Source organism: Stegodyphus dumicola, chromosome 6 (genome assembly GCF_044657685.1).
Source record: "Stegodyphus dumicola isolate Sdum_Otavi_A_Nest chromosome 6, ASM4465768v1".
Lineage (NCBI taxonomy): Eukaryota > Metazoa > Arthropoda > Arachnida > Araneae > Eresidae > Stegodyphus > Stegodyphus dumicola.
In genome coordinates this window covers 219,718,868-219,733,105 of record NC_140773.1, presented here as the reverse complement: position 1 = coordinate 219,733,105, position 14,238 = coordinate 219,718,868, and the positions used below count along the sequence as shown (strand labels likewise).

The following is a 14,238-nucleotide window of genomic DNA, read 5'->3' as shown; positions in this document are numbered from 1 at the left end:
TCTTAATCAGAACATAAGAACAACATAATTCAATGACTCTTAAAGCAAAAAATACACAATTTTCCAAAATACAGGGGAAAAAAAAAAACTGAGATCACCAAGCCAGGTAACAGAGTGAATATATATATATATATATATAATTTTGATGCGACCAATTGCAACCAAAAAGAGAGGTGCACAACTTCATGTTATAGCAGTCCCATGTACGAAATTTCAACATTCTGAGGCTACTTATTTTTGAGTTATGTGAGACACATACATATGTAATATGTAGGTAGAGACACCATGAAAAAATCTCTTCCGAACCAATTTTAAATTCCTTTTATAATCAGTTGGGGAAAAAGAGTCCTTTATTATATTAGTATGTACAGATGTCATGCAAAAACATGGCTCAAATGGATTCAAGAGCGCTCAAAATGGATATTTTAGTTAAAATTTGAAACACAAAATTTGTCACGATTACAATACTTCCTGTACTTCGTACAAGGAAATAAAAGTAAAAATCCATTTCATTTATAAATTTTGCATTATGAAACGACAATACAATATTTTTATGACAAATTTTATAAACAAGCCCTGATTTTTATCTAAGCATCATTAATATTAATATTTCAATACATTTAGTAATCTACTACTTTTTAAAATGCATAATAAAAAACACACATCACAGAAAAAATAAAGACGAAATTGAATTCAAATGTTTTTAATTTATGCATGATCAGAAAGCTTTGTCCAACAAAAAATGAATGATGAAATGGTTTCACACAGAAACATGTCTTAAATACGAGATAACTGATGTAAAAGACTTGATGGCAACATTGCTTCTACTTTTTCCAGTAAGTAACCCAGCGGAAGGGATAACCAACTGATTGCCTACAAATGGAAAGGCAACTAAGTATAATTCAATTAAAAATTCATCATCATTCATAAAAAATTATCATACATAGAAATTTTTATTAAACAACCTAATTTATTTTTAAATCTGTCATACTTAAAAAAAGAGAAATATTGCTTAAACTGTGAATTAATATTGTTTATTAGCTCTCATGTATTTTTTACGAAGAACACTTACAAAACCCACAGAAGACAAACATCTTAAAAATTCAGAGCTCCATTAACATCTTATAACTTAGATAAAATATTTATCAAAATTGATATACGAGTTGCTTCCTAGCATTTTGTATAAAAAATTATTTCAAAAAAGTACAATTAATTTAGCAGTACTACTTACATTAATGCTCTGCTCCCTACCGGGTAACTACATTAGAAAACAAAAGTTTAAAAGGGTAAAACATTACAATTTTCAAGTATGACAAATAAAATTTATTTAAAAAATATGTACATTGCAAAAAATGTTAAACAATGAGAGCAAAAAATAAAATACAAAAAAAAGGGGAATTACTTTCTACAGCTTGCATAGCAAATAATGCAGACACTAAATTTGAAATTTATTCAGTTAAACATGCCAAAGCTAGCTGAGTTGAGTGACTCTTTTTTTGAAAGAAATGAATTAGAAATTTGAACTGTTATGAAAAAATAAAATGATAATAATAATAATTTCATTTACATGGGCTATTGCAGGTATTGAAAAAAGTAACATGCCCCTTTTTTGGTCACAGTAAAATAGAATAGGAACAAAATTTATACAGACGATGAGGCTAATAAACAGAATTTATTATACAGGATTTCTAAAAAGGTGGAACAGGTTTTATTTCCTTATGTACTGATTTAAGACAAGTACCTCTCGCAAAATAAACTAGAGATTACTTATTTTTTTTATTTATATTAATAATTTTTTTAAAACAGTTTCATTGCTGTGGTTGGAAATTCAGATAATTTTCTATACGACTTCCACAGAGTTAAAAATTAGTTATTAAAGCCATAATATCATTATGTTTTAATAATTTATACACAAAATGTTAAAAAGGTTTACCTAGAATGGTTACAAAGATAAGTAAAATTAATATTTTCATGGTAAGAATAAGTAAGAATTTAATACCAAGCATGGTAAAGCTATGATACATGATGTCACAATCATTTCTGCAGTCATAAGATGAATAAGTTACTTATTTTTTAATTATTTTTCTTGGCTCTTCTTTTTTTTCCTTTTCCTTTACTTTATTTTTTAATTTTTATTTTAATTAATTAATAAAGATATTTTGTTTTTGTTTTTATTTGTAAATTTTTTCCATATTTTCCATATCTTGTAGTTCTTAAAGAATTTTCAGCTGAAATTTATGGCTTTACACAATATGGAACCATTAATTGACAAAATGACCAACTGCTGTAGCTGTTCTTTAAATTACCCAATATTATAAAAGCTGTTTTTCTTTGAAAGTATCTGGTAGAAGTGTATCTACTTTTGAACCTTAAAGGTGACACATTGACTAAATCTGAGCTATAATAAAAATGAGGCAGCACATCTCAACTACCTAATACGACACACATTATCTTTTATATGGATTGAAAATGTAGGCCAAATTTGGAAGCTTCAGATATCTTCTTGCTTTAAAGATGCTTGCTGTCTGAGATAGAGGTGCCTCCCACTTATTCACTCTCATAGGCATCACAACAGTCAAGACCAAGCTCCCACTATGACAGAATATCCAAAGTAATTTACTGTCAGCAAGAATCACCATGCAAAAAATCTAGCATTCCAGCTCATAGTCAGGGCCGAATTTACATATAAGCTATACAAGCTATAGTTTACAGTTCCCACTTTCTTGGGGGCCCCAAAAAATTAAAATATAGTCTAAATAGTATTAAAATATATTATAAAGGGCCCCATATCTCAAATAGCTTAGGGCCTTATCAAGTCTAAATCTGGCTCTGCTCATTGTTGAATGTTCTGTTGTTCCATAAAATTCTCCATCTTATTCTGAGAAACTTAGGATCAATATTTAAAGAAGTAAAATTTCTTATTATTTTTTTTAAATGCACACATTAGTTTTGAATGATTTACATAGCTAAATGATTTTGATAAAGTGTAAATGCCCTCATAAAATGAATTTCAGAGATCAAAGAGGAAAAGGAATATTTTTAAATTAATAGCATGTATTATATAAAAATTAATTATTTGGTTTTAACAAGTTATCTTTTTCTTGACAGCAAGATCAAAATGCAGCTTATATAACAGGAAAGTAATAATAATTAATTATCAAAAATAAAATTATAAAAGCAAGTTTATATACATGTAATTAATATATATATATATATATATATATATATATGTATATATACATGTATATAAACTTGCTTTTATTAATATAATAAATATTTATAACTTGCTTTTATTAATTAATATATATATAGAGAGAGAGAGAGTCAAAAATTTTAGCATTAGCATTTCTACAAAATTACTTTCTAAAACAAAAAATTTTCCCCTTGACAAAGATATTGGCTTCTATTGAATCTAACTGCTACAATAGCAAACACAACATCAGCATTCAAAATAAAAGTCTCTGATACTAATAATAGCATTAGAGGAAATGAAAATGCAATTTTTTATAAATGGGACTATTCTTTTATGCAGTTACTTTTATATTCATATATCTTTTATTTATTACTATTATTAATCTTGTTTTAAAAATTTCTCATAAATGAAAGGTTCTTATTTCACATCTTAACTGCAAAGATTTAGGTATTCTTGCAGTTCAATTTTGCTTATTTAAATTTTGATGTCTTTTTAAATATCTCATCATTCTTGAACTCATGTACTGTTAGATAAAATTCTAAAATTTACGACAATTTTCTCAGCTTCATTATTGTACATTTCAACCTAATGGTGAAGAAGGAACTCATTATAGTCCTATCATCAAAATTACAATAAACAAAAACAAAGCTACTATACTTCTGATGGGATTCTTCCTTCTAGAATCCATTTTGTTTCAGATAATTATGAGTATAAATACTGATGCTCATCCGTTTTTCTAAAAATTAGTGAATAAAAATTTATTATCTAGAAGTTCCAAAATGCTATGACAAAGATTTGCAAATTAAATTCCATGAAAATAAAAAATTTATCTCACCATATGTAAATGTTTATCACATTTGTAATTTCATGATTCTGCTTTAACATATACCATATTTTACCAGATAAATCTAATGTCATACAGCTAAATAATATAACCTTTTATTCATAAATAATGCTATTTTAGGTCAAATGCATGTCCTGTATATTACTGAGGAGATGACACGGATTTCACCTATATATGAAGGAGTCATACTTAGGTGACATAAGGTTGTACTACATATGATTAACTGATCACGTTGCCCATGTAAAATTGAGTCCTATGACCCAACCTTAAGCAGCTGTGTGATAAATATTTATATGATATAAAATATTTACATATTTATGAATAATTTATACTGTCACCTTAAAATTGACAGAAAATTCCCCCTTGTTCATAAAATATTACCATTTATTTTTAATACCAGATTACCGAATCTAAAACATGAAAACAAGCACAAAAGAGTTTTTAAATATTTAACAAATCTTTATCCAAAAAAGAGTTTTCTAACAAATTTTGTTTTTGTAACTGGAAGATTCAAAAGCTAAATCAGCTCATCAAGGGTAACTTTTCATTCAATGCCCATGAAAACAACTTATTTCATATTACACACAGAGGAGCAGTCTAATATAAATCTGTATTTATTATTTAATTTAATTTAATTTTATAAACAAATTATGGCCACATTTTAGCAACAGCTGCTAATAATGTGGTAAATACATTACCACAGCCGATGAGATGCCTGAACATAAACTAAGATAGGTAAGATTCTAGATATAGTAAATAAATTGTGAACTGAAGGCACCGAATAAATTGCTTGTGTGTAACAGTAATCATCTGTTTCTTAACACAGCTGAAATGAGCAAGGCCACTAAACAAAAAACATACCTGTAAATTTTTTTAAATTTTGATTTTCTGAGTATATAATTATATTTCTCTGTTTTACATTTAATTAAAATTCATAATTTTTCAGGAATTTTCTCAAAGAATCACTTTTATAAAGTATACTTTAATTTCGATTAGTTATTTATCACTAAGAGCTAGCCACTGATTTCAGTTAGGATATTTGAGCTTTAAGTAGTTCAAAAAACAGTAAATGCTAGATGATAAATCTTCAAATTTATGCTTTTCAAATTAATTCTGTAAATTATTCTTTTCAAATTAAATAAGTTTTTTTTGGGGGGGGAGAAGATGAATGACAAATGAAATCATGAATAGAAGCTTTAAAGGTTAAAGTCATGTTGCATAATTTGATTATACATAATTAATCTAAATAAAACCTATTATACACTGCAAGCTATTAAAACTGCTACATCGTAAATGAAAGAAGATAGCAGATTCATACTTATTTTACAAAGAAATATTCAAAATTGGGACATTTTGAGGTGCAAAATATGCAGAAATCAATAGCCTTAGCATCTATCTCTGGCAAACAATAGCAGAATAATATATCAGGGCATGAAGTTAAATAAACTTTGGATGGCAGTTATGGGTCCCTGCAGCTTCAATTCTATGCCAAAGTTTATCTATCATATATAGGCTGGCAGATGTCATACCAGTCTCTCTGCAATCTCTGATCAGACATTTTCAGTTACAAATGATTGAAGAGTATACTTGTTAATGTAAGAATCAAACATTCCACATATTGATTAAGGAAATACAAAATACCATGGGCAACACACAGTTTCCCACTGTTTGAATGAAAGATGAAGTGACAGAGACCCCACAGATATGGTATAGCCACAGGAACTGAAATATCAATTATGATAGTTGGCCAAAATAGCAGTAGAGGGGAATAGGATGTGCAGTCAATGGCTTTCTTATCATAAATCTAAATGCTGAACTGGTATGACAATGAAGAATGCAAGTTTAAAACTTTCAATCCTCTTGGTACTGCTGCATACAGATATAGCCATCATGCTTTATACAAAAGCAGGATTCATCAAAAAAGACATTATGCCTCTCATGCATCTATATTCATCACTGAATATACTATTTAAAGTGTTAATTTCTGCCTACAGATGCAAGTTATGGCATAGAAACGATAACCTTGCTAACAATCTGTGGCACTGCATTTGATGCTGTACAACACATCCTACGTCTTGATCTACAGTATATGATGTGTCTATGCAGTCTCTAAAAACAATGTGGATAAGAGGTGAGCCTTTTTGGCATTGGTGAATGAACACTGTTAAGATTTTGCACATTTCTCTGTAAGGCTGCTCGGGGCCCATTGACTGCAAATTTTCATAACAGTCACTGAATCCTGACTGATGCAAGCAGCAATATGGTACAGCCAATAATCTGCACTCCTATTAGGCTACAATTTTTCTATTAATTCTGGGATCTGCTGGTATGAGAGCCTTCTTACATGAGACTTAACACAACTTCCAATATAAAAAATAAATAGATGCCAATTCTGAATGAAAACCTGGCATTTCATTTACCTTTTCATACGGTTTGAAGGTGTTATTACTTTCATCTATAATGTGCACATTCAATGAAATGCTGACTAATTGCATATCCCAACACATGTTACATTTCGTAAAAATTTCAGGTTTCTTGTATGTGTGCTTCAGAATGTAGCAATTTTGATGGTCAGCAGTGTAATGCAAAGTTTGCAATATTGACTGGTTAAAAATCTTCAATATTACTTAAATCTAGTTATATAGAATTTTAAAAACACATATTGTCAAAATAGATACTATTTACTTTTCTAAATATTATTTTCATATGCACTCACATTCTTTGCAAAAGTCCCCATTGGCTCTGGATACTGATGCGTGAGCAGTGCCAATAAGGCTGTAAAAGAGCACAACCCTGCAGTGAAAAGGATAAAAAATGGCAGTTCCTTTTTTGGATATACTGAGACCTCATGAAATGCTGAAAATGGAAAATAAACATATCAGACAAAAGTAAAACATTAAATACATGCTGTGCATTATGAAATTTTTTTTTAAATAAGAGATAAATGAAAAATTATTTATTCTTACAAGGTAAAAGTTCCCTATCTGTAGTTTCTGTACAAGTTGGATAGGGATAAAAAAGATGTCCTTTTTCTAAGGGATATGGAATCATTCTAAATGCTATAATGGAATAAAAAAGAGTAAATGATTATTAAAAAAACATATGTGAAAAATATTAGTTTAAAACTAGTATCTCACTCACTCTCTATTATATATTTCAGGTAGATAAGCTGCAGCTTACACATGTTTAAAAGTTTAAAATTTAGATCTGCACTGTATCTGATGAAATTTTATTTTTCCTCTGTCTTTAGAATTTTGCTAGTGCAAACTGCAAGTTATGCAGCATAAGCGAACAGTTAATATACAATTTTTTGAAACATTTTAGCCTGATATGAGCACTCATGTTGCACTAAGGCTAGGCACTGCACCAAGTTTGAACTCGTGTGAAACTTGCCCAACTATTGTAAGGTGTGCTACATGTAAAGACATGGTAATTCCTGTACTTTCTAAAAAATAAAAGTTCTTGTGGCTACAAGAACTTTTATTTTTTAAGTTTTGTGTTCATTCTCACATGTGTCTCACTGCTTGCTTTACTGTTTGCGCTTGTTGAATTTTAAAAATTATTCTTTTTACCACGGCTCCTGCTCATAGAAAAAGTTGCTTTTAACACATACATATAGCTGCTTTAACACATACATATAGCTGCTTTAACACATACATATAGTTGCTTTTAAGCTTTTGGCAGTAAAGAAAGTGACAGAAACTGGGCTGTGGCTACATAATTTCAAGCTGACGAAAGATGCATCTGGTGGCAGAAGTCTGAACACGAAGAATTAGAGAAAATGCCTATGAATAAAAGATCTTATTGGACTGACGTCAAAACCTGGCCTGTTTTGTAATTACAGAAATGAACACATGTAATAATGGACAATGAAGAAATGGACACAGCAGAGAGAAAAGAGATTATCAGTGTATCAGTAAATCCGAAACAATAAAACTTGGCATAGATGTCTCAGTGATACCAGGTGAGCTTACAAAAATTTTACTGCCATTGGATCTCACCATCAATAAAATTTTCAAGAACAAACCACAAAAGCAGTGAGAGGAATGAATTTGAAGCAGACTGCATTTCTTCACGGAAAAGCTTTATATGAGGTGTGTATGCGTGTGATTATGGCAAAGCCTCGAGGGCTATCTGCCTAAGGAGAGGGATGCCTTCATGGAGAACTTTTTTAGGGAAACTGGTATGCATACATGTTACACATAGGGAAAACTTCATATGAGGAGGTTGCCTGGTGGGTTGATAAAGCATGGCAATCAGTCCGAGCTGATAGAATCATATCAGCTTTCATTAAACTGGTAATCGTTGAAAAAGATGATGAAAATGCAGATAGCGACATTGAAAAAAGGGGGTTAGAAAAGAGTGATGATAGTCATTTGTAAAGTTTATTTAATTCTGACATTTGATGAGTTGGATTTTGAATATTTGGTATAAATAAGCAGCTCATTTTAATTATAAAATTTTGTTTGATTATCTAACTTACATATATTCTTTTTCATAACATGGTAATTTATGATGGTAAACAAAAATTTATTGAAGGCGCAAAAATAATGTCTGTAAGAAACCAGCAGAATTCATTTTTGGCAAGTTCAAGGTAAGGAGCTTATTTATTTTTTATTTATTTATATATTACTGTAGTTATTTTGTAGATGTTATAAAATGTTATCAATGATGATTACATCAATATGGAATGAAACTACTGAATAAATTAATATTAAGTGCCATGTTTTAGAATTCGTTGCTGCAGCATATACAGCAGTGTGGCTTACCCAATGAATTTTCATTTAGTCAATTATGATGAGTCCAGCATATCTGCTAGAGCGGCTAATCTACCCAAAATGATGGTATACATATACAGATATATATGTTATATTTATGTATATACATTTATAATATGTTATAAACAATTTTTTTTTCTAAATATAAGACATACGACGTTGAAAATGTTAATGCAATGTTTTCTTAGTTTAATCCAACATACACATCAAACTAACAATCAGTTCACAATACGATAAATTATAAATAATTTCACATGTTGAATTTAAAGTGAAATCATAATCTACAGGTGTTTGATTCTTTGCACTTTTGCATGTTAAATCTCAATTTTTTTTTTTTAAATCATTTCATGTTTTTTTTTTTTTTTTTTAATTTCTGTTTCATCTGCAGTTCTATTCATTTTTATTCCTAAATAAAATCTATTTTCTAAGATCTTTTACCTTAAATTCTTTCTTTAGTACACTAACTAGTTCATTAAACAGCATTTTCTTTCTAATAACAAGAATATCATCACCATAAACAATAACATATTCCTTAGTACACATAAAAAATCCTTCATTAATTTTTAAAAATTTTACTCTTTCATAAATTATAAAATCTGTCATTCCAACAGTATGATGACTTCTTAAGGCCATAGAAAGATTTTTTTTTTTTAACTTTATAAAAAAAAATATTAATTTTTATTTCTGTTCCATCTGCAGATATCTTAAGATATCTCTGCTGTTTAATATAACTGCATTAAGACATTTAATGTTCACAATCTTTAAGGCTCCATTTAGAAATGCTACAGATACAAGTTCATTTGCAATGATAAAGAAATCACCATTCTTATTGTAAATAATATTGCTACAGGTGCATATACTTCAGTACCTACCACTTCTTGATATCCTTCAGCTACCAAGTGAGCTTTTTTAGTACCATTACTTTGATTTTGAAAAACTCATTTTATGTCAGCAGCCTTAGCACCTTCATGTAAATTATGCTCCTTCCCAAGTTTCTAATTTTAAAGTGACAGTATTTCTTCATCAATATATTCTTTTTACTTAAAATCCTTTACAATATCTTGATTTTTTTTTTTTTTTTTTTTTAATGTTCTTCACATACAACAGACAATATTCAACCTAAAGTTTATTTAAATATGCAGGCTTTATCACATTTCTTTCACTCCTTGTTATCATAAGAATAAATCTTTTACCATCTTGGGGCACATATCCCCATTACTTTCAATTATTTTTGTATCTCATTCTCTGATTTTGTTACATAAATTTAGTGCAATAAATTTTTCAAAAATGTAAGTCCCACTGCAAATGACATCATGACTTAAATTTTCAGATTTTCATTTAATGATTCTGTAACAAAAGCATACATGACAAATAACCCCACAGAAGATAAAAGCTTACATGTATAAAAACAAGGTGTGATTTTTATGAATACAGAATGTATTTATGATTGTAATTATAATAAATGTAGTAGCTACATCCGGTTTTTGATGACTCAAAAAATGTTTCTTATATATTTTATCGCCACTTGATTTTATTAGATCGAAAACAAACTTTTCTGCTTTCTGATTAAGAGGCTAGCTATCATAGCTTCACAATAAGTCTAAATATTGTTATTTGTTAATTTATTCATTTTGTGTTGCATGTGTGTATATATTCGGGGGACAAAAAATATCATTTTCAAACCACTTAAAAGCTATTTTTAATATTATATGGCTAAGAATACATATGTTTCAACATTAAGATGTGTGTGGGGGGAGATATTATCTAATCAAAGAACAGAATAAATTATTTGTATAGTTATAATTTTTTTAAACTTATTTTACTACAATGTAAAGTTATCTTTCTATTATGCGTATGTTCAAAAGAACATGTATTTTGGATGTGCTTCATTAATTTCCTAATTGTGGATTAATTTCAGTTCAAATTAAGTATTCAGTTATTTTTTCTTGCAAGAAAGCACAAAGAAACATAAAATGTAGCAGAATTGAACAAAAGCAGTTTATGGCATTTATGCATTTTACACATTTCTGTCTTGTGCGTAATTCACATATACACTTGACTTTTAGGTTTAGCATAACATACATATTATAACTGCAGATTATTTAAGTCGCTGATAATGAGTTTAAATCTTCCCATTCTTCCCAGGACTTACTATATGTTCAGTTGGCTTACTTAATGATCCTACTTCCTCTCTTGCAGATTGAAATGCATTTCATCTTTCACATTCAGTTATAGTCTAAGATGATGATTTGTATTAGTTAATAATAAACTGCTGGCCATTCAAAATGCAACACCTATAAGGAAGCATCTAAATAGAATGAAACTTGCATATAACAGGAGATGGACATCTGAATGACATGACTTAGTGTTTTTGGTCAAATCACAGTGCCAAAATTGTCAGATTAGAGTTTAAAGACACAGCAGAAAGAAGAAGCTCGACTATTATCTTATGCACTGTCATACTGGTCCTGCACCCAGTGTTATGGTGTGGGGTAGTTTTAGATTCCATTCCCACACCTCCTATTGCAAACTGCACTTTTCTCACTGTAACTCTATATCTGCAAATGTATGCTTTTGAGAGTTTGTATTCCTACAAACTCGTTCTGTCATGTAGTATATTCTCACAGTAGCTTATCATAAAAACTCATGATTGCTTTACCTTGTACTGCTCCGTCTGCGGGGCGTCTTCTTGTCTGGCCTAATTCCTAGGCTTGCGGCATCTTGCTCGCCCCCTTCTGCCTCACCTCATTCTCTTAACTCCTACCACGTCAGACTTCCTACCGTCATGTGCCTATTGGCTCTCCTCGTGAGCTGGAAACAGCGCGCTTCGCGCGCTACTCCAGCCATACTTGTTGGGATCGGATCGGCTATATCTCCGAGGTTTTACAGCCTGTTCTTCTTCCTTACCTTTAGGGCTTGCCTGCAGGCACATTTCAACAGGATAATTTCCGACTACACATTGCATGCAAAGTTTAAGCTTTCTTCTTAGCTTACCATATTGCACTGTTAAGCTGGGCTGCTCATTCTCTAGAGCTATCACCTATCGAACATATCCGGTCAATGCCTGGACAACACCTAGCCTAGTATGCCACCAGTGGGTACATCAGATAAACTTTGGCTATGTGTGAAGGCAACATAGGCTGCCATTACCCAACAACACATCCAAAGCTTTTTTCACTCAATGCTGTGGCATGTAGCAGCAGTTATTGACAAACATGGAGACAACACTCATTACTGATTTTCTAGTCTTTCTCACCTCAAAGCAGGCTATATTTCAAATCATTAATGTAATTATGATTTGAAATAATGTATCTATGTGTAATCTATGAAATGAATTTGGCTTCGATAGCTCTTGTCCTTCTTTGTGATGCATTTTGGATACCCAACAGTGCAAATGGAAATATTTTACTTTAACAGGCCTGATTCTAGAGCGATTTAAATTTTTTTCTAATGCCATTTTTAATGTCGTGGATTTTCAAAATTCGATATCAAATTGTGTTCTTACTTTATTTATGTTTATTCAAATTTTATTTTTATTATAAAAAAGCTTAAAAACTGCATGACTGATGATTATTGAATATATAAAATGTATTTAATTTTTTGAATAAAATTTCATTTTATTAATAAATTTTATTCTGATATTTGAATTTTTACTTAAATTATATGCTCAAATTATTTTGAAAAGAATTGTTTTGCAAATAAAAAATAAATGATTTAAGTCTTCAAGGTTCTAATGATCAAATAAGAAATGCTTTTCACCTAAAGAATATAATACTGTATATACTATCTCATGTCAATAACCGCTCAACATTCTTTTCTCCTTTGAAATAAACATGGATGTTTTGTAAAACTTACTCCAATACAAGGGGATGATTTTTGCATAATTTTATATTTGTTCATAAATTCCAAGAAAGGAATTAACATACAAGTATGAAATTCTACATTTTATTCATACTGGCTCAGTCTAAAATGAAATTATTGTTAATATTGACAAATGTACAGATCATCTAATTTCTTATACTTTTTTAATTAACTATAGCTGTACAAAATTTTGGAATATGTGCATACTTTAAAAAAAAAAAAAAAAAAAAAAAAAAAAAAAAAAAGAGCCAAGATATAATGATAAAAAAAAAGTCTAAATTTTCCCGCTGAATTGTCCAATTTACTTAGTGTATATTATTGCAATGGTAATACCCTCTGACAGACAAATTTGACCTTACTTTACAAATTCTGTTGAATGAATTGTTTTGGTTTGAGATGTATGCCAAGCAGATATGCAGCTACTGAGCCAACTTGGTGATCACACAAATTTATGCTAAAATGATTGTTTCTTCAACAACGAGGTATTTTATTTAGTGCCGAAGTGAAATTAAGAATTGGGATTCTCCACATGTTTAATTATGGGAGAAAGAACCAAATGCACATGTGTAAAGCATAAAAAAAATCACCAAAAAATTGGTGTTGTGGCTTTAAAGTCCGGATCTTAGATCATTACGGATATTGGACATCCAGATCTCAGACTTTGTACTGTACTAAAATGATTTACTATACTAAAAACGCAGTGTTACACACAGTACTATACTAAAAACTACTATTTACTATACTAAAATCACAGTATTAAAATGTATATGATTACAATATGTATACAGCAGAATTTAGGTTTACTTTGATAATCTGAAGTTTTTATCAAATTGAAGAACTGAATATTTCCTACAGAGATAACTTATAACAAACTAAAGTTCACCACTCTCAAAAGTCAAATTTGAGCTCAAAATATTTGATAACCTGATCATTTCCCAAATTGCTTTAAAATTACTTATTTGTCCTTCTAGAAAAATCAAAATCGGAAGTAATTAATTTTATAAAAACAATCTACATTTTCCCTCTTTGTAATAATAAGCTGAAAATGATCTATCTTATATTTTGAATTTTTATTCTATTTTTAAAGAATCCAATACACTAATTGCCAAACATTTTATCTCAATGACCGCTTTACTGGTGCCATAGTATTCCTGAGGCATCTTTCACAGAAATTTGGTTTCTGAGTACACTTTAAATCTATCTTATAGAAGATTTTTTAATATTTTAAATATTCCTTTTGTGTAAATTTTAGGATATTGAATAACTTAATTTATTCAAAATATTTTAGTAGTCTTATTTTTGAACAATGCTTTTGCATGGATTTAAGAAAATTGTGAATTGCTAAAATAATGGATTACTCGGTTTAAATTGGTGTATTGCTGTAAAATTACTTTCATAGTGAAGAACTTTATAATAATTTAAAAATTATTTCCAAATCATCTTCAGTTACGTTTTCGTCTTTCAGTTCAAAGAGAAACTGGCAGTAGTAGAAAATTTCAAAAGTATTTAAAATTCTAGCTAAATCATTATATAAAATAATTCATGAAATACTAAAGAAAAAG

At 29.5% G+C, this 14,238-nt stretch overlaps 1 protein-coding gene across 2 annotated transcripts in view; it reads right to left on the bottom strand.

The window, feature by feature from the left end:
• Positions 1-687: 687 nt before the first annotated feature.
• The window catches only part of LOC118196445 (suppressor of tumorigenicity 7 protein homolog), a 71,256-nt gene continuing 57,705 nt past the window's right edge, over positions 688-14,238 (bottom strand). The window contains exons 13-16 of one of the 2 annotated variants that reach the window (XM_035367895.2): positions 7,004-7,096; positions 6,754-6,893; positions 1,232-1,258; positions 688-873 (exon numbers count right to left, since the gene is read on the bottom strand). In XM_035367895.2, coding sequence (XP_035223786.1) covers positions 778-873; positions 1,232-1,258; positions 6,754-6,893; positions 7,004-7,096 — 356 coding nt within the window. In that variant the 3' untranslated portion in view covers positions 688-777. The remainder of the gene's footprint in view (positions 874-1,231; positions 1,259-6,753; positions 6,894-7,003; positions 7,097-14,238) is intronic. The other variant, XM_035367896.2, reaches the window with a different exon arrangement.